Source organism: Columba livia, chromosome Z, assembly GCF_036013475.1.
Source record: "Columba livia isolate bColLiv1 breed racing homer chromosome Z, bColLiv1.pat.W.v2, whole genome shotgun sequence".
NCBI lineage: Eukaryota > Metazoa > Chordata > Aves > Columbiformes > Columbidae > Columba > Columba livia.
The window spans coordinates 17,324,245-17,345,705 of record NC_088642.1 but is presented as its reverse complement, the minus strand read 5'-3'; the positions used below and the strand labels follow the sequence as shown (position 1 = coordinate 17,345,705).

Below are 21,461 nucleotides of genomic sequence, written 5' to 3'. Positions count from 1 at the left end.
GATAAAAAAGTTTGGTGAATATGAGCAGAACTTTACAAACTGCAGCTTAAGAGATCAGCAAATTCAGCTGAGTAGTGCAAGGCAGACAGTTTATTAAAATTCACACGACTTTATAATTCGAAGTGATTCGTTCTATTCAACACACAGTTAAATAATTTCATAGAATCACAGAACCACAGAATGTCAGGGATTGGAAGGGACCTCGAAAGATCGTCCAGTCCAACCCCCCTGCTGGAGCAGGAACACCCAGATGAGGTTACACAGGAATGTGTCCAGGTGGGTTTGAATGTCTCCAGAGTAGGAGACTCCACAACCTCCCTGGGCAGCCTGTTCCAGTGTCTGTCACCCTCACTGAGAAGTTTCTTCTCAAATTTAAGTGGAACCTCTTGTGTTTGTACCCACTGCCCCTTGTCCTACCATTGGTTGTCACCGAGAAGAGCCTGGCTCCATCCTCCTGACACTCACCCTGTATTTATTTGTAAACATTAATAAGGTCACCCCTTAGTCTCCTCCAAGCTGAAGAGCCCCAGCTCCTCACCCTTTCCTCATACGGGAGATGCTCCACTCCCTTCATCATCTTCGTTGCCCTTCGCTGGACTCTCTCCAGCAGTTCCCTGTCCTGCTGGAACTGAGGGGCCCAGAACTGGACACAATATTCCAGATGTGGTCTCACCAGGGCAGAGTAGAGGGGAAGGAGGACCTCTCTTGATCTACTGACCACCCCCCTTCTAATACAGCCCAGGATGCCATTGGCCTTCCTGGCCACAAGGGCACAGTGCTGGCTCACGGTCATCCTGCTGTCCACCAGGACCCCCAGGTCCCTTTCCCCTACACTGCCCTCCAATAGGTCATTCCCCAATTTATCTGAAGCTCGTGTGTGGCTCGCAGTCGGGGGGCACACGGCGGGAGAGCTCTGCGCGCACGGCGCGGTGTCCGTGTGCGGCTCTGCTGCCGCGGGGCTTTCCTCACCGGGCTGCGGGCCCGGCTGCAGGTCAGGCCTGCCCCGCCGCTGCAGCCTGCGCCGAACCGCGCCCGGTTTGCTGGGGGTGTTCGGGTGCCCCGGCCACGGGCAGGTCCCGCGGGCCCCGGGGGACGCGGAGGGAAAGGCGGGACCCGCGGCGCCGGCACGAGGGGCAGGACCTCCGGCCGTTCTCGCGAGGCGCCGCCGTCTGCGCGCGCGGGGGGCGGGGCGAGGGGGCGCGGTGACGCCGGCGGTTGCCAGGCGGGGCTGGCTGGCGGGCCGGAGGCGGCGCGGGCCCGGCCCTGGCCGTTTTTAAAGCCCCGTCGCCCGTCTCGCCGCTGCCGTCCGCGCTCCGCCGGCCCTGTGCCTGTCCCGTGCCTGCCCTCGCCCACCCCGTGCCGGCGGCCATGGATGCGCGGGCGCGCGCCAAGCGCTACGAGAAGCTCGACTTCTTGGGGGAGGGGCAGGTGAGCGGCCGTTACGCCGGGGGAGCCGGTGTCTGTGCGAGCCCCCTGGGCTCGGTCCAGCCGCTCCGTGAGAGCCGGTCAGGCGGCCCCGGCGCGGCCCTTTTTTTGCCTGGGAGGGCCGCGGCGGAGGCGGCCCGCCGCCTGGGGTTGCCCGCAGCCGGGCCCGGCCCGGCCCGTCTCGCCTCCCGCCGGCGGCGGCAGGGCCCCGCTGTGAGCCGGGTGGTCGGGGAGGCGGCCGGGGAGGCGGGTTGTCCCGCCGGCCTGCGGGCAGCGGCGGTGCGTGGCCGCTCCCGAGGGCAGGCCCGGCGCGGCCGCGGCTCCAGCCCGAGGAGCGGGGCTCGGGGCCGCGTCTGCCGAGCGCCAGGGCTGCGCGGCCCGGTAGTCCTGTCAGCCTCTCCCTCTCTCCTTAGTTTGCCACGGTCTATAAGGCGAGGGATAAGAACACCAACCAGATCGTGGCCATTAAAAAGGTGAGTGTCAGAATGTTTTCTTTTTGTGCGATCCAGTGTCTGGTTGCTCTTGTCCCCCCTAATGTGGGGGGTTTTTACCTCATGGGTAGTGGGAGAGTATGTATTTTTGTTTCTAGACTATCTAGCTAGCGTGTCTTTAATACTTTTCCTTCCCCTTCTGTCTTACTACATTTCTGAGTTTCTGAAGGGTTACCTGGCCTGTAACTTGAAATTAGTTATTTGCTAAACGGATTTATTTAAAAAAATACCACCACCACCACCCCAAAAAACCCACATCACATTTCCAAACTTCTGAGTTTGTTAGTCCTTGATAGTGGCTTTCTGAAAAAATCTTTCATCCTACTGTGCTGAATTTCCTTTAGTCCAGGAATGTTACTCTTAATCAAGTTCTCCAGAATTGATGGTAGGGTTTTTTTTTGACAAAACTTGAGAAAAGTGAGCTTACCTGTTTGAATACAAATGTTGGAAATGTCTGTGTTGTCACAAAGTGTTTCACTTCGTGCTATCTGAAGAGGTTGCAGGATGTTCTTGTCCTAAAAAGAGGACATTAGCTGTGTTTTGTGAGGGCTGAAAAATACACATTATACTGCTTGGGTTAATTAAAGGGCCTTACTTATTAGACAAATTTAACCATATCAATATTAAGTAATTTTCTTTGATACACTCATCTCTTTTAGCATTACAATACTTCTCCTTTATGGTTGCTTCTAGTAGCAGCTATTGTGAGAAGTGTACCTGTTTGAATTGTAATATTTTCTTAACTTTTCTTATCTGGAAGTATCAGTAACAAGATTCTAGATTTGAACATTTCATGGCACTAAGGGATTGACTTAAAGCCAGCCCAAATTTACAGAATATGCTAATTTTACTAGAGTCATCTAAGATGACTGTCTATTCCTTTGCCCTCATATCTCCCTGGAGAGAAGCTTGTTAATGGTATAATAATGCTTTGTGGCTGCAAAGCATTTTTATGCTGCCAGTTTGCATTATGTCTGTTTTCAGTGCTGTCATAACTATTTTTAAGCTTTTATAAAAGCAAATGCTGCAGAGACAATTATTTTTTTTGAAGGCGGAAAAAATCCAAACCAGCCCTAGTTGATAAAGAAGAGTAATACCCCTTACTGCTGGGACAGGTGCCTTAACCTTGTGTAATATGAAATATTTCATTTCAGATTAAACTGGGACATAGATCAGAAGCTAAAGATGGTGAGTTTTAAAACAAATTTGTGCTGCAGAAGTTGTGCTTTGTTCACTTTGTTTCTGTAAATTAGTACTTTAATTTCCTGCACCATAACTTTGTTAAAAAAAATGAGCTCAGCTCTTACAGTGTAAGGCTTAGTAGAGGATTCCTTCCCAAACTGCAGGGACAGAAAGAAGCAGCAGAGATATCTGTATGCATAGTATATGTCTAAATATGAGTGTGTAACTGGCTAGCTTCTCAATTTAAGTAGAATACAGACATGAATATGGCATACAATAATAATCTTTACAGCCCTGAGTTTGGAATACATGTTTAATCGATACATCTCTGCCTCTGTGCCTTAAATATTTAAGACAGCTGAGAGTATTTATCTCTGTTTTCAGATATTTCCCTTGTTCTATTTTCAATTTATGCGGAGACAAGAGTTGCTAAAAGCACTATCTTAAAACTTATTTTGCTGTGTGGATTTTTTTTATGTTGAGAAATCGGGTCCATGTAGCAGTGTCTTTTGATCATGGTTCTGACCGGCCACTTGCCTTTTAGGCATAGATATTGTGAGTAAAAATTCAATAATCCTGATCTGTGTGTGTTCAGGCTGCTCTGCTTCGGGGATCCTGCATTAGGTTACCAGCTTTCCAGTGAAGAATCTGTGCTCTCAAATCTCCAATTCCGTTTTAAGAGAAGAATTTTTAAAGAGAAACTGAGCACTTATCCCTGAGTCTCACCATTGAGCCTGCTGCCAGAGCTGTGATCCCTCTGGCCAATGCCTCGCTATAGTTCAAACATGTTATGAAAAATAATGATCATGTCTTTTCCCTGTGCTTTCTGGTAACATGATGTGCTTTTTTTTTTAATCTAAGGCTTTGCCTACCTGAAAGCAGCCATTGTCAACCTGATCCTAAAATAGGTAATTAAAATAGGAGAAGCAGGAGTGTAAAGTAACCCATGTAGCTTTGTCCAAACCTTTGCTAGGGTTTTACATGTTGAATCACATCCCGGGTTTTGGGAGAACACTGTTTTTTCAGCTCATGCACAACTGAAACACCCTGTGCAATGTACCACAGGAGCATTTGCTTGCCAGTCGGTTTCCATACAAGCCATACATACCAGCATTTTGAAAGGAGGAATTGTTACCCTGCAGTAATTGTGGTTTGATGCAGTGCAGGCAGTGTTCCTGCCGAAGTGCACTGTCTCCTCGTTGGTTTTTCTTTTATAAAATCTAGCTATTAAAGGATTCAAGCAAGGGTGAGCAGGTTTTGGCCACTGTATCTTTTATGCCACAGCATGAATATAAAAAACCCCATGTGCCTTGCCTTATTTAATATTACTATGTCAAAAAGAAGAGAGATGTATTCATGAGGTTTGTCAGTGTACCTCCCCTGGAAGTGAGACACACTGAAGAACTGATATTTGCAAGATGTAACTTTTCTTTAAAATAGAACTGAAGTTTACAATACCCTCAAAAAGGTGATTTATTTTTTTTTCCCCTAGGCTTTTGCTAGAACTTAGCCTTTTTGCCAAAAGGTGGACGTGTTGCTTCATAATTTGATTATTGTGGTGTAGAATGTATTTGGTGTGGAAGGAAGTGTACATCCAGCTTTATTCGGCAGCAATCTATCTATGGCAATGTACTTGTTATTTAACAAATTGAGTGGTTATTAAGTAGTTGGTAGTAAACCATCAGTAAGTAACAGAATGATAATTTGCTTTGGCGCTTCATCCAAAGTTTTAAATCTTGTTTTGTCTCTCTTTTATTTTTTATTTTTAATGTAGGAATCAACAGAACAGCCCTCAGGGAGATAAAATTGTTACAGGAGCTAAGCCATCCTAACATTATTGGTGTAAGTAAAATAAATGCTACTTCTAGAATCTGTCCTTAGGTACTTTTGGTACAGGTTCAAACTGATACTTAGAATTATTTGGGTCATGGAGATGCTACTTAATTTTATTTGAACTGTTTTTTCCAGCCCAAAATGGGCAGTAAAACAATTGTATCAGCAAAACACCTATTTCAGTAACAAGGACAAAACAGTTTGTTTTGAAATCCTCTTACTTTTCTGCCTGAGGCTATGTGGACGTTTATGGTGGGGAGAACTGTGGAATTTTAATTACCTGATTTTGCATCTCTGATAGACTAGCAAGTGAGTGCAGTGCTGAATTTACCTGATTGCTTCACATGGAACTGGTGACAGCCAAAAGCAGGTGTTTGTAGCCAATGGTAAAATGGGATTCCTGCAGCTCATTCTGTTTTAGTGCTGATATCTAAAACTTCTGTTGGCAGGAGTAAAACTTGCATCTTTTCAGTTGCATTTAGGTTGACTTCCAGCTGCAGATACCCAGCTGGAACTAAAGATATTTTAAAATTACTTAATAGTGATAATTTGAAAGTCTGCCATAAATATTACAACAATTACGAATTTTCCAGATATTTCATGTAATTTTTTGTGCCGGTTTGGCTGAACTGAGGTAATTTGCCATGAGTTTAGTTAATTTTTTTGTTGATAGTTAGCATGGTCCTGTGTTTCAGAATGTAGTTTGAGAATAATAAGATAGCACCTTAGGATGCAGTTAATGTTTTTTTCCAGTATTTAGGACTTGGCACAAATGAATATAAGAAGTCACTGATGTTGATAGGGAAGCCAGTTTGTTTGTTGCCACGGGCATTGTAGAAGCAGGTAGTAGCATCAGCAGTTCAAAAAGGAATTAGACAATTTCATGATCAGCAGGTCTGTAAGCAGACTGTACCCTTCTTAGCAGTCCTGATAGAACTGTTGTGGATGTTGCAAGTGTGAGGAGCATAAATTACAAAAAGTGGCCAAGCCTGTAGGGTCACCTGCATTGTTTCTTATTACCGTGTTTTCTGTAGAGGAAGAGGGTGAGCACAGGCACTGCTGCTATGAACTATGCAAACAACTATCTTACAATTGGGTAATACACATAGTGATTATACTGTGACTGTAAGGAATGAGACATACCATGGAAAGCACACCTTCCTGATCATGGGAGTAGAATACAAGGCTGGATGATCTGTTGTTCTTGCTCAGCATCACACTTGTGTTATCTCGAATTAAAAATTAATACTGTAATTGCACAGCTTCATCTTAAGAAAGGACCGTTTGGATGTTCTCCAAATAGGTTTATTTATCTTAGAAAGCTTGCTACAAAGATGAATACACACCTAGAAATAACTTCAAAGGGAAGATAATAAGCCTAACACTTAGAATTTCTAAATATTGCATGCTTACATATGTAATGCGGATACACAGCTGAGTCCATGTGAAAACTTAGTCTGGTCTTAAGAAAGGGTAGGAGTTTTGTAGAACAGCAAAGTTTGGGAAGAGGACAAAGTGTGCATTAAATTATTTGTTGCAGGGAACATGGTAAAGTTACTTTTTTGTTGTTTTTTGAACTCCAGGAAGGAGGGGCAATTGTGTAAAATGTTATTACCATGCTTAATGGGGATTTTTTTTTTTGTCGGGGGGGATGGGGGACTGACTTAAGAATCTAAATTGAGTAAGAATTTTTGTATTGCAAGTTGAAAAACTTAAACCAGTTCAGCAAGCTGAAAATCCACATGCAGATTACAATGGTGCAGAATTTTAGAAAACAGGAAGAATGAGAGTAGGCTTCATCATATTGTATTTTGTTCTACAGCTTCTAGATGCATTTGGACACAAGTCTAATATTAGTTTGGTGTTTGATTTTATGGAAACAGATCTTGAGGTAAGACTTTTTTTTTTTAAGGCTCTTTAATTTCAGTATCTTCAAATGTTCTTTTAAAAATACTACTTTAACAGTCTTACATTTCCCCATGTTAGAAAGGTGACTTTTATTATGTCAGTTGATTCAAATAATGTCTTAAAAGTAGTTTGGATAATTTGACAGTTTTTGAGTTATCAGCTGATAGTGCCTTTACTTTTAAATAGTTATCAGCATGATCTTCAAGAAACAGATTATGTTTACCATGGAAGTTTTCCAGGACTCAGTCAAAGTGTATAACCTCAGTCATAGATCAGCATCTGAGAGTGCAATTGCTAATCATAATATCATCAAATCTGTTCAAGTAAGTGTAATATCAAAGTATGACAAGTGATGAGCTGGTACTAGAATCACATGCACCCAAACCATTCTTTTAACTGTAATAAGGGTAGGTGTTTGCAAATCAGCATCTTACAGATGTTTCATTGTCCAAGATCTTAAGTCGGTTTGTCTTTGCGTGAGATATCTTGATGCAGGATTCTTCACTTTGGAAGACTGTCCTAGATGGCAGTTCTGTGTATGTGCATGTAACACTACTACTCTGGACTGAAATTAATGTAGTTTTTAAGCTAGCTCATTACACATATGCTGTTAAGAACTAGGGATAGCATTTAAAATGTTAAAAGAAAACAGGCTGGCTGAAGGCTAAATGAATGCAAGACTGAAAAGGGTAGATCGGTTTTTTGCTAATAGAAATTAAAATAATGAGTGGACTTTCTAGAGGATTCATTCTGTTAACTTAGTAACTAAGCAACATTTAGAGCTGAAGAAGACATAGTATACAAAGAGGAATTAAATTCACTTGTACAACATAATACTGTGGTACACAGAGCATTTATCTGTGTTGTGGTATTACTTAGGCCACCATTTGGGACTGCAGACTGTTGTGATTAGGCATGTGCTGCATACAAGAAATTTTGTGTGGTCTTCAACTTAAAGCTTAGGAAAGGCTGAACTTTAACAAGCAAGTTTTGGATAGTATTGTAGAAAATACTTTCAGACAGAATGTTTACATAGAATGTAAAAATCAAAGAATGTAGAAAACATTAGTAGATCTGTTCAAATACAGTAAAGTGGCCATACCTCCTTGTTTTGGAAATAGAGGAAGAAAACATTGCATTTATGAAGATTGCATGGAGAAAGAAGGAATAAGTGGAAACATAATTTCAAGTTTACTGACACATTTATCACTTTCATGTATACATCTTTGTCTTGTAATTTTGGGTATCAGTGTGGTACTGAGATAAAATAATAAACTCGTTTCCCATGCATTTTCTTATTTGCTGTTTATGCAAAGGTCGCGTAGGCTATCTGCAGTCCCCACTTCAATTTCTGATCTCCATAACAGACCTATTTTTCTGGAAAAAGGGTGAGAACGGTAGAGAATACGTGACTGCCAATTAGAACTTTGAGTCTTAAAGGATGAAATAACTTTTGAGCTGCAAGAATGGAAGTTAATGTTGCATGGTAAACTTTACTGTCAATCTAACACTTTACAGGTTATTATAAAGGATACTAGTATTGTATTGACGCAATCTCACATCAAGGCATATATGCTGATGACACTTCAAGGATTAGAATTTTTACATCAGCACTGGATTCTGCACAGGGTAAGCATGTGCTAAAGTGATAGCCTTTATGCTGTAACAGAAGTCACATTTGATAGAATTTCAGTCTAAATTCTAATGAAGATAGTTTTGAAGTTCAGGCATTCTTAGTCCATAAGCATTCACGATAGCTGTTTTGGAGAGACAACAGCAGTACCAGAAATGTTAAGAATTACTGAGGTGGTTATCATTTAGATATTTTATATAAGTGTCTCAAGTTACATGTGACTTTGATTGGGTCTATGTATGAACGGGACCTGGCTGGGATGGATTTAAGTTCTTTCACAACAGCCTGCGTGGTGCAGTGTTTGGGATTTATTTTGATAACACCCCAGTGTTTCAGCTTTCTCTTTTTTCCCACTCTGCCCTCACCCCAGTGAGCAGGCTGGGGTGGGCAAGAAGCCGGGAGGGGACACAGCTGGGACAGCTGACCCAAGCTGGCCAGAGAGATATTGTGTCCCATATTCCATCATGCTCAGCAATACAACCTGGAGCAGAGGACCAAGTTGGCTTTCTGGCTTCCAAGGTGGCTGTTGCTTAGGGAGTGTCTGGGTATCAGTCTGCTTCTGGAAGGCCATGAATTATTTCCATTGCATTGCTTCTTTGTTTGTTTTTTTTTAATCTTCGCCTGTTAAACTGCCTTTATATTGCTCCCAGAGTTTTTTTTTGCTTTTGCTTATCTTGTTCTGTCCTTCTGAGGGTGTGGGATGAGAGCAGACTGAGCTAGTGGCTGTGTGGGTGTTTTGCTGCTGGCCAGAGGTCAACCTGCAACACACTGTTACTGTGATTTCTATGTTATTTGAAACATTTGCAGGGTGGGGGTTTTTTTATTCGTTTGGGAGCTATGCAGTTAAGACAGTACTGCTGTTCCTGCAGCAAAGCTAAAGCCTATCAGGAGGCAGGGCTTTTTTTAAACTCTGCAGCTGAAATATGATAATATTCAAATTTCTGTGGTTCACTGTAATTTTCATGTATGATGAAATACTTGATTTCCTGGCTTGTTGTTTGAGTTGTGGTTTTTGTTTGTTTGGGGGTTCTTTTGTTTTCCAGTCACAATGTAGACTTAAATAGAATCAAAAGTCTGCATTTTATAATACTGTTATGGCATACCTGCCAGCACGTTCATTATATGTTTGTCTTTATCAACACTGGGAAAATTCGTTCTTTGCTTTCTACACTGACAGGATCTTAAACCAAATAATTTGTTGTTAGATGAAAATGGGGTTTTGAAATTGGCTGACTTTGGCTTGGCAAAATCTTTTGGAAGCCCAAATAGAGTTTATACACACCAGGTAGTAACAAGGTAAGACATTCTGTTTTGTTTCTTACATAGCGATTGTGTAGCTGTTTTGCAGTGTCTATTATATATGTGAAATCAACATGTTCAGAGTTTGACATCTAGGTCATGTGATATGGCTGTAGTGGCAAGAGCCTCGTAACAAAATACAAGAAAGGAGCTGTTTAGCGAAGCCTCTGTAAGAACTGCTGGAGTATCCATCCACTGGGCTTGTTCTGGGGTGTGACACTGTCTTGTAATGCATGGAAGTACAATGTATCTGCCTACAAAGCCTGGCTTTCAGAGCAAGACAGCTGTTACTTTCTGTTAATAGTGAAACCTAGAATGTTTTTGGGTTTTTTTGTCTTGGGTCGTTTTTATTTTTGTAGCTAGTCACTGCAACTATTATGAGACAAAAGCTTGAACCAATTAGAATATTTATTAATGTTATTTTTGGCATACCTAAGGTATGCTTTAAAAAGCAGGACTGCAAAATACACAAGGTATTTTCCTTTTGTCTGCTGTTAATGCTGCTATTCAGGCAAAGCTGGTTTGTGTTGACACCTTTATTCAAAAGGAGAAACAATACAGTAGTTTCAAATGCAGCATGTATCAGATCAATGCATTAACTTGATTGTTCTGAGGCAGAGAAAGTAACTGTTTTAAACAACGGCTGGCAGTGTTCATTTTGCATAAAACTAGTTTCCATATTTAAGTCTGTTGGTATGGAGATTTTTTGGAAGCTGGAAGGAATTTTGCCTTTCTGTCATTTCTTCAACATAAAGCTTAAGGAAAATTTTGGTTTATAACATGCAAACCTGTCAAATACTTTTTTCGTTTGCACATGTATGTTTCTGTTGCTTTTTAATCAGCTCTGTTGAAACTGTAGTTAATTTGTGGTTATATGACCCTGTGGTGAGGAGTGCACAATTTTGTTCAGTCTTTCTTAAACAAAACACTTTGCTGGGTAGAGAATAGCTCTTCGGTGTCTGAAAAATATATAGGCATGAGCAGCATCCTCTCTGTAGTTCTTGCATTGCCACAATATACAGCACTTGACGTGAGCAAAGCTGGATGATTTTTCCCAAAATGTGTTTTCTTTTCAGGTGGTACCGAGCCCCAGAGCTACTGTTTGGTGCTAGAATGTATGGTGTTGGTGTTGATATGTGGGCTGTCGGTTGTATTTTAGCTGAGTTGCTCCTCAGGGTAAGTCTTCAAATGTAACCATTTCATATATTCTCTTCAGTGCATTACAACTTTGTGTGTGGGCTTCCTCTCTGCTGCCAGCAGCAGCAGGCAAAGGCAGTTAGGCTGTTAAGGCAAGGAAGAAAAGGAGGAAAAAAAAGCTTCCAAAAGCTTGCTAACTGTAAGGATAGTGAAGTTTTGGAATAGACTGAGGTTCCATAATCATCATAATCATTGGAAGTCTTTCAAAATGGCTGGGTAGAAAAATTGCAAACTGTTGCAGGCTGATCTTGGGGAAGGTTGAGTAGGTAACTCCTCTGGTCCTCTGAGTGTTATCCTTTTATGCAGCCTTCTATCTGTTTTCATTTGCTATCCTTCTAGAAAAGTGACATCATGCATGCTTGGTCCCTTATACATTGTTCCTTGATGACTAAATAATTAGCACCAGTACCTTACTTGTTGGTTTATTTGTAATGAGCAGAAGACTGATATTTTTCTAAGATGTGGTTAGTTGATAATACTGGAATGAAGCTGAAGGTTAACATCAGGCTAATCCTATGCCACTCCTGAATATGGTACATAGATGGAATGGTGCTTAAGTATGTTTTACTGATGTGGACCATTTATTATGCAGCCATTTGGAGAAGGCATGAAAGTGTGAGGTGGGAACTGGAGGTAACGGGCACAGACATAGCTGAAAACATAAATTATACTGCAGGCTACTTTGTCTTCCATGACTAAGTGGGTTCTGCTTGGTTTTTGCACTGTGCTTTATATGCTTGTGTGGCCTTGTATGGGAATATAGTGCAAGATAGGTGAGGAAGTTACTTAAATGTAAATATGTTCAAGTGACTTGCACCTGTGTGTAGAAAAAGCACATAGACCACACTAATTGTTTTACTGACCTTGTGTGCTTGATGAGTAGAACCTCTGTGTTAGATAACGTAGGCCTGTGAGAAACTCTAGGCACCTTATCACTGTCTGAGATTCCTGCCTTGTTGTGAGAAAGAGTGGGAGGCTGCGCCTGCATGAAGCCTTGAAATACAGATGAGCTCAGCAGTCTCAAATTGTTGAATTCTGTTGATTCTTTGGTTTCTCACTAAACAGAAAATGGTTTACAGTTCATTTTTATCACTTTAAATGTATCTATCCTTTTTCTTGGCTGTACCAGGTTGAAGGACAATGCAACTTCTGGGATCTTTACAAAAGCAGTTTTTGTTCAAGGGGCTTTCATTAAGTCAGAATTTAGTACACTGCCTTGTAGGGATGTTCGTTATGGTCTTTCTGTGCTGACTTCAGGGAACAGGTAGTGGAAAGATCACTGCAACTAACTGACTATAAACTGGCAACTGAGATGTAAGAACTTCCCTGCATCAGTTGTTTTATGTTAATGTGGTGGTAGTTTAATCTTATGTTTAGCTCTCTGTTGTCAAGCCTGGGTTGCAAGAAACCTTCAGAATCCATTTTGAACATCACTACAAAACCTCGGATATTCAGTGTACCTCTTTGTGGGCAGCTGGTATACGAAGATGTTTTGCCGTGCAATTTTGAGGGATAGCTTATAGCTCCTCTCTAGAATTGGAAGTTCAGAAGTTAATTAAATCAAATGCTCTTGCCTTCTTCCAGGTTCCCTTTTTGCCTGGAGATTCTGATCTTGACCAGCTCACAAGGATATTTGAAACACTGGGCACTCCAACAGAAGAACAGTGGCCTGTGAGTCCTTTTTGTTTAACAGACTGTTGTTAGTTTTACTTTATACTGCCTATTTTCGCTGCCTGCATCTGAGATTTGTTTCTCTTGGAAAACCTCTGATCAGTATATCAGTGGTGTTAGCATTAAGCAACAGTAATGAAACTTCTTTCTCTGTGTATCCAGTTTCCCATGGATATTGGTGTGAAATTACGGTGGTTGCTTAATGTTTTTGAGATGCTTGATTAATTAGTCTGCTTTAACCTGAAAGGCTTTAACTTTCAGAAGTAGGAACAATTTTTAGGGACTTAAGTTGGCCTGGATAAGTTATAGTTTTGGGATACAGTAAGAAACACCAGACAGACAGCTGTAGGGATAAACAGTTTATCTCAGAGTAGTGGTACTGTTAACAAATACAATTTAGTAGTATTATTATCTCTGAGATTACAGTAAATTCAGTAATTCAGTAACCCCAGGCCAAGCTTAGTGTCAGGGCACACAATGACATACCTAATTGTGGTTATCAGGCACACTGACAGGACGCAGGGCATAATTTTTGATGACCGACTTGGACCAGCTGACAGGCATGGCGAGTCCTGAATTCTCTGATCAGACTGTTCTTTTTTATAGTTGAGTTGTGGAAGCACCCTCTGGACTTGCTAACCAGCCATCACATCCCCCCTCTGCCCTCCCTCCGTGCTAGTTTTCCTTTGTGTGAACAGTCCTCAGAAGCTGCATTAAAGAGTGTGCAATCACCAAATGGAGCTATAGCTGTATAAGACATGTGGTCACCATATAGAGGAGATGCCTTATTAGGCAATACTGGCCCCAGATTTTCAACCCTTGCTTATGAAACTGGAGGGGGGAAAGCGCAGTTGTCTTATCATGCCACCATAAGCCCAAAGCCGATGTTGACACTTAGCATCTTGCTGGGAGTGTCAAGTGTGGAGAGGAGTCTGATCATGGGGTGATGAAGGGTTAAATTGAGTCAAATAGTCAGTAAGGTGGAGTGCCAAGAAACCCATCAGAAGAGTGCAAGCCAAAAGCCAAGTACAAATCTTTAATATGACAACTAAAGCAAGTAAGAAGCCACTCAAAATAAGGATAACAACTGGGTAAGGAAAAGGATGTGGCACAATGTGGGGGTTGGGCAAGACCCAGTAATACTGATGCTGGAACTCTGTGTATCTCCTGTTCAGGAATGCTCGGGGCCAAACAGGCTTTCCCTTTTTCATGGTGCTTTGGGGTCGGGGACCTTTGAGAGAGGTGTAGGTTTTATTTAACTTACAGTTGCACAACAGGGTTTGGTGGTAACTATAGCTGCATCTTTAGGGAGACAGGAAGAAAACAGAATGTGCGCAGCAGGGACTGTCTTGCGTAATAGCAGGTGCTGTGTGGGGCTGGGTGCTGCACCTGTAAGTCCAGCACCTATTGACGTTAAATGTCCTATGAGTGGACCCTTTTTTATCAGTAGGCATCACTGTGTCTCAGAGGGATGATAATAGGTTGTTCATCTGCCACAGGGCCTACATCTAAAGCATGATTGATAACCAACCTAGTTATGCTCAATTCTTATCTGGGGGATTGGCCAGGAAATAGCAAGAATCCTCAGTCATCTTGGGGCACTTCTCTGTGAACAGAAGCTGTCAATGCCCAAAAGCCAGAATCTGTATTTTCTGCTGGAATTTGTCATCTGATTCCAGACCCTAAAGCAAGGGTGTGGGATTCTGATACTGAAATTTGGATGGTATCCCCGCCCACCTCATATTTGCAAGCCAGGCTAAGTAATCCACAGTAACAGATCTGTGATAGCACTTGCTTAATTTGGCTAGGTGTATGTTTGTGAAAGGGCATGCAGAAATACTTGTGGTGCCTCCATTAGCATCATACTCTGTTTCAATAATTGATGGTATTTGTAAGTCTGGTTGAGCATCAAGAATTCAGTGTATCATCATTTGAATCCAAACTGAACCAGATATTTCCTTTGCAGTCTTCTTGGTCAGTATTACAAATCTTTTTGTATTTTTGTTGCAGAAACTCCCTTTTCTGTAGCTTCCAGCTGCCAGTCATGTTTTTCTCAGGCAGGTACTGCCACTAGGGGGATCATGAAGTCTTCTTAATTTATCCACACAAGCCCAGAAGCTTCTAACATAGGCAGTGGCAAGAGTCTTGTCTTCAGATGCAGGCTGAGTATCCTGCCAGGTTTGAGCTAATTGTTTTTGCAGGTAGACAGCTTGGGTTTTGGCTGCGTTCAAATGGTGCTCAGCATTTCTGAGACAGTGAGCAAAGAAAAATAGGCAGAGTAGCTTCCCCTTAGAGTTTGTGTCTTTCTGAATTTCCATGAAGTAGCTAGGGAAAGGGAACAGGTACTTCTCTCTGCGAGAAAATCTGGTTGGTTTTGGCAGGGCAAAACAGCCAAATAGGGCACCCACTACAGGGTTGGACAGTTAATAATGCTGTGTACCATATCCCAGACAAGTTACGGGTTCAGGGTATGGTAACAGACACCAGACCAACAGTTTTAGGGATAAACAGTTTATCTGATAATAATGCTGTGTTTTGCCAGTATTAATAGGGTCAACAGGGAGGATACAGCCACCAGCAAAAGAGTACACTTATTTTACTGTCTGTTTCAAGGTATTAGAGGAAAAAATATGATACCTTTAGTTAAAGCAATGAAGCTCATTATACTCTAGTTTTGAGCAGCAAAGACAATAAGCAAGGTAATGCACCTAATCTTTACTACATAAGGTTAACTGTAGTGATTAAGATACATCACCAGTTGCCCTAATACTTTACAGTCATCCAGATCCACAGTTGCTCGGGAGCCCTGATTGCAGGGAGGATTTGGAGCCCCTGTCCCAGCAACTCAGAGGTCCTATGCAGTGCATCCACTCATAGGTGAGGTTTCCAAAGTTGCTGCAAGAGAGGTCCAGCTTTTCTACAGTGAAATAAACATAGTACAAAACTTCAAGTGCAGAAAGGTCTGGTGTCATCCTCCCTGTTGGATTCCACACAAAGCCTGGCCAGGGCTCAAGGAGGAGCTCAAAGGACTTTATCTACTTTAGCTTTAGCCACGTATTTCTCAACAAGGCCAGACATCTGGCTTCATGGCCTTACAGCATACCTCTGAATAAGGCCAGGTCTCCAGTGTCATGCTTTACCACATGCCTCTAAGTAAAGATTGTTTTGCTGGTTATCATTACACAATAAGCATTAGAGCAAAGCTTTTATAGATTGGCATCAATATATATATATATTCATACTAAAGCAGATCAATAATACATTACATGTGCAGTTAATACTATGTATACTAGATATATTGTTTGGTTGGAAGGTTCATATACAGTTTAACTTCAGTTAAAGGCCTACTGTTCAGGCCTCAGTACTTCATGGTACAGTAACAAATATAAATTAGTAGAATCATTATCTGTGTCAAGATGGCAGTAAATCCAGTAGTTCACTAATAACTGGGCCAAATTTAATATCAGGGTGCACAGTGACCTGTGTAGCCATGGTTGTCAGGCAGGCTGACAGGAATCAGGCCAATGAGCGACCCGAACCAGCCGACAGGCACAGGGTCCTGAATTCCCTGACCAGATCATCATCTTTTGTAGCTGGGCTGTGCAAGCACCCCCTGGACTTGTCACCTCTGCTCCCTCTCTGTGCTGCTTTTCCTTTGTGTCAATGGTACTAGCCCCACACAATTCTGTTGTTGTTCTGGGATTCTGAATGAAATACTTGAAGATTTTTGCAATTATGTTGCTATTTTCTTTGGAGGGGAAGAGCTAAGATAAAGGTGGGGAAAGGATGCAATAGGAGACTGGCTAGAATGACAGATGATGCATTTCCAAATTAATTTGCAAGCCCATACATTTCAAGAATTGAAAGCTTTACTGTCAAGATTATAACTGGTTGAGCACATTCTTGAGCATTACTATTTTATTTTGCTTGGATAAACACACTGAAGTGTGGTGACTAGAGGTTTAAAATACTTAAAATGCTATTAAAATACAGTGTTTGGATAATAGTCTGTAAAAAGGTCATTTTTTATTATATATTTTGTATGGTATTGATTTCTTACATACAGGATAAGAAAATTACACGATTAAACTGTTTAACTGCTCGGCATATTTTCCTTCTTTCCCCCCACTCCCCAGATAAAAGTTTATCAGTTGTATGTTTCAAAAATAGCTCAAAACATACATGAAGATAAGCGGACTTTGAGGAGGAGGACTGTATCATTAACCTTGGAGAAAATGCAGACTGGCTCTTTTGTGAATCTTGTCTCCTCCACCATGTCAGTTCACAAAAGAAACAAGTTTTATTTTATTTGTCTGCACCCACTCTAAAGTTCTTTCATACTTCCTGTCTTTGTTAGCGGTTTTTCCTTTTGTACTGGTCACCACTAAAGCACAAGGGAAGGATAGATTACTTGGAAAGTGTGAAACAACTTAAACAATTATTAAAAAAGAAAAAAGTCATTATGACCTACTGTTCCTACACTTATTTCAGTGACCAGGGTCTTTTGAGAGGTAATTTGCTTTTCCTGAAAGACTGCTGTATGAAGTTCCCTTTCTGTGGAAAGCTCAACTCTCTCTGACTTGAAAAACATACATGCCATTTTTGTCTTTGTAGGGAATGAAAAGTCTTCCAGATTATGTCACATTTAAGTCTTTCCCTGGAATGCCTCTTCAACATATCTTCAGTGCAGCTGGTGATGACTTGCTCAATCTTCTGCAAGGTTTATTCACATATAATCCTTGTGCTAGGGTTACAGCTACTCAGGTATAGTATGTTTGCATGATGTCCTAATATTCATTAACCTACTGTTAATATCAGATAAATGTGCTTTGAAGCAAGCAAGCCAAGTGTGAAATGAAATGTAATATATTTCTGTCTGTTAAATACTAGAAACATTTTTCTGGTGTTCAATAGAGAGAGCTCTGAAAGGCATGAACAATGCTCATGATCATCTCCATTTCCAATGTGGAGCAACGGTAGACAGCTACAAGGTATATGAGTTATGGCCTTCAGTCATTATATATGACATTCAAAATTCAGTCACCTAGAGCTCGAAACTTCAATTTTGACATAGTATATCCCATTCTCTGGTTTTGAAAGGTTTTCATCCTTAATTCATGCATTCTGTTCTTCAATTTCATTTAAACTTCATTGATTATTTTTTAACATGAAATTCTGTGGCAATTTAAACCAGCATTCTGGTCTGAATATGATTTTCCATTATACTTGGATAAAACTGATCTAAATTTCACTCCTCCTTGATGGGGAGAAATGAAGGGCTTTGAATGAAAATCTTGCAGAATGTTCTAGTTCAGAATATTGATTTCTGCTGTGAAGAAGATACAGCAGTTGGCAGTTTCAAAACTGTATTTCTGTGACCTTACACTGTTAGGGAGGCACGTAAGAAATAGAGCTGCCCCTTAAGGCCAAGACTTCCTCATTGCTTGTTAGACAAGGCAGATCCCAAACCATGAGATTAATGCATGTGTTACTTATCTTTTTACTAGAAGACTTTTCAGAGCACATTCAGGTTTTTTTGGTCACTATCTTTAAGAACTTTCAGTATAAGTTCTGCTGTGCTTGGGACACGTTGTGTATGAGTTTGTGTGTATGAAGTCATTTTAGAGGTCATATTGTAGGATGGTGACTTGAATATTGATTATAGATTTTTTTTTTCTAGTGTAGCATTTTTAATGACAATGACACAGTTTAAGGCAGGAAACAACTTGTGCTTACTGTATTAGTTTTATAGCTGGTATTGAATACCAGGTAATGGACATAAGCAAAAGCAATGACTACCTAAGAGACAGCTTAGCCTCATTTCCTTAACCACGGTTTATGCAAGCTGTGGAACTCCTAACACTTAAAATGGGATATGTAATTCCACTACATGATATTAACCCTGCTTCCTTGTGTTTGTCTTCAGCTCTAATTCAGACTACATTTTTACCATGGCTTACAGCACAGTTAAAGAAATTTTGGAGAAAGACTTATTGTAAAAGCTAGCAAAATAGGTGGTGTCCAGGTCCTGGATCTGATCAAGGCTTCAGAGATATTATTTTAATCTTTCTTCATTCCTACTTTCTTCTTCATCATCTTGTCTCATCTGTCTATATGTAAGAATGTAAGGTCTCCAGAGCTCCTGCAGGGTAGTCTAGAACTTTGTTAGGATGTCTCAGCATTAGTTAAAAAAAAATTAGTTAAAAATAACAGTACATAATTACCTCCCCTTACAAATTGAAGGGCTATGGTAGTCACTGAGAACAGAATCTTTATTTGCCCCAAGGCCACCTTCTGGTATAAAAGTGTCCAATTGCAAGTGCTTTGTTTAATTATAACCTCTTTATAGGTGGTGTTCTGACACTTTATACTAATTACTTGTTTATTCTTCCTTCATTATCATTAAGGCATTGAAACAGAAGTATTTCAGCAACCGACCAGGACCCACTCCAGGAAATCAGCTGCCAAGACCCAACTGTCCTGCAGAAGCTATAAAGGAGCAACAGAATGCATTTATAAATTTAAAAAGGAAAAGGACAGAAGGAATAGATCAAGGTAACCCCTTAATGTTTCATCTGTTTTAGAACAGGAGCTACATGCTCAAAGGGAATGTAATGCTTCCAGTGTTTCAGAACAAAAACTCTCTGAGCAGATTACATCCTTGGGCACCAGCATCAGCTGAAGCCCTTTGATCTATGTTTTAGGAAAAAATGCTTTAGGGTGAGAATGACTTAGCCCTGTGTGCTCACAGTACTGGTACAAAAAAAGGCTCTTTTATGATGATTACAAATCTACTTTTTAGAAGAAATACCTAATAAACCTGTTTGTTAGTTTTACTTTATACTCCCTGTTGACATAGCACTCTGGACTTTAGCAGAAGGGACCAAGTGATTCCTGGTAGGTACCCACTTATAAAATGTTGGCACCAGGAACTGGCTGCCAGAAGGAATTTATGCTGTCCCCATAAGTGCTGCTTTTCCACAAGGACAAAACCCCATAGCCTTTGGGGTGTGTTCACCAAACTTAAATGTGCAGCAGCTGTACTTCTCAACAAACAGCCCCTTAGTTGTCAGGGGAAACTCACTAGATGGATGACTGCCTGTGAAAAGTATTAAGCGTGCATCATTTCTAGCTATTGCTACCACTTTTTTCTGATCAGTGAGGTATGTGGAGACACTGATGCTGTGACATCACTGTCCATCTTCTCCACTCAGGCAAACACTTTAGTGAAAAACAGCAATCCTTTCCCAGAACACCAATTTCTAGTTGCATTAATCTGCATTTCTGAATTAACAGAGTATAGGGAATCTGTGTATTTTAAGAACTGTTCTGTGCTTGTTTTGAAAAAAAAAATACCATTCTGTTCATATCTAAAGTTAAGAATTTGTATTGTTTGGGCATTTGTTTAAAGTTCATGGGTGTGGTTCAATGTCAGAGTATTTTAGAGGAGGCCTCTGCCTGTAGGGCAGGCAAAAACATCTGGATCCTTTCATAGTAAGCTTCACATCCATCCCAGAAGGCAGCTATGGTTTATTCTGCCTACATTGTAACTAAGTAGCATAGGAAGAAACGAGAGGACAGGATGTGGAGTAAAACCGGAGAGGTACTGCTGCCCACATCATAGCTACAGCTGATACTAACAAACGCATAGTTAAAGGATGAGGCAGAGACAAAAAGCGCCATTACTTCTTGCACAGAGCATATGGCTGAGTGGTGATAGCTCAGAAGAAAAATCATGAGGAGTGCATGTGTGGTGGGGCTGGGTTAAGGGTCAGAATTGCTTGCCCTTCTTAGGTTTAAAGTAAAATCAACTGTCTGGCTTTTTATACCAAATAAGGTAAACATTTACATGTATCCCAAATGCAATTAACACCTAAAAGCTGAACTTGGGACTTATTTGGAGTACCCTTACTAACTCAAATGGGCTTTGATTCTATCACTCTTTCATAGATTTACTGGAAATAGTCATGCTTTCTGCTGCAGCAAACAGCTCAGAGTAGATGTATCTCAAGAACAGTATCAAACAAGTAGTAAAACCTTGAGGAGGGCGCTGAACCCCTTTACTTTGGTAACAATGTGATTTACACTTTTCAGGATTACCAAAAAAACTGATTTTTTGATTGCGGATGGTGGATGAAAATAAGTGAAAATGGCCCAAGTTGCAACCATGGAAAAAAATGCTGTTATGATCACTGGATGGTTATTTTGTAATATTTTCGTATGTAAAATATGAATTTAAGGTTTCCTTACTGAAACTAAGGTTTCCTTAACATTCTGTTCTGAATAAAAGTATTTTTAAGAAGAGAGATTCCTTTCTCTGGCTTGCTGTCTCATTACTTGGACTCATGCTTTGAGGTAGTGCCTGTCAAAACTGTTTGCTGGCTACAGATTCACACAGACTAATTTTGCAGAACCTTTATGCAGCTATCCTGTACAGATGCACCCAGGAAAACTGTAAATACAGCCTTCTCACCTGGAGCTTAGATGTACATATGATTGCCTGCCAGCCCTGTAATAAATGTTGGAAAAACTGTGTCATTATAAAGGAAGGGCAGGGCGCTTTTTTGTTCCATTTAATACACCAGTGTAATAAATGTGTTTGCATGTGCTCTCTGTGGTCATGCATTCAGACTTTCCAAGGAGACAGTACTGGAAACGGTGGGATACAGATATTGAATGTGAAGTGTTGGAGGTTTTCTGCAGATTCCAGTCTTCCAGGAGAAATTATCTGAGAGCATATACATACTGTTTCTCTCACAGCCTCAAGGTTGCAATAAGAAATGGAGGGAGATGCAACTGGGAAAACTATACCAGCCCTCCTG

General features: G+C 41.0%; 1 protein-coding gene across 2 annotated transcripts; it reads left to right on the top strand.

Moving 5' to 3' along the window:
* Nucleotides 1-1,202: 1,202 nt before the first annotated feature.
* Nucleotides 1,203-20,947, top strand: CDK7 (cyclin dependent kinase 7). 2 transcript variants are annotated; one of them, XM_065047413.1, is made up of 12 exons: nucleotides 1,203-1,428; nucleotides 1,839-1,898; nucleotides 3,071-3,104; nucleotides 4,873-4,940; nucleotides 6,754-6,822; nucleotides 8,358-8,468; nucleotides 9,650-9,768; nucleotides 10,848-10,947; nucleotides 12,553-12,639; nucleotides 17,254-17,403; nucleotides 19,047-19,194; nucleotides 20,734-20,947. In XM_065047413.1, exons 1-12 carry the CDS (start codon nucleotides 1,369-1,371, stop codon nucleotides 20,757-20,759), a joined length of 1,032 nt encoding a protein of 343 aa, XP_064903485.1. In that variant the 5' UTR covers nucleotides 1,203-1,368; the 3' UTR covers nucleotides 20,760-20,947. The 2 variants fall into 2 exon arrangements, with proteins under 2 accessions (XP_064903485.1, XP_064903486.1); XM_065047414.1 differs by lacking the exons at nucleotides 1,203-1,428; nucleotides 1,839-1,898 and adding an exon at nucleotides 7,026-7,162 and having other exon boundaries at nucleotides 3,069-3,104.
* The last annotated feature ends 514 nt before the right edge of the window (nucleotides 20,948-21,461 follow it).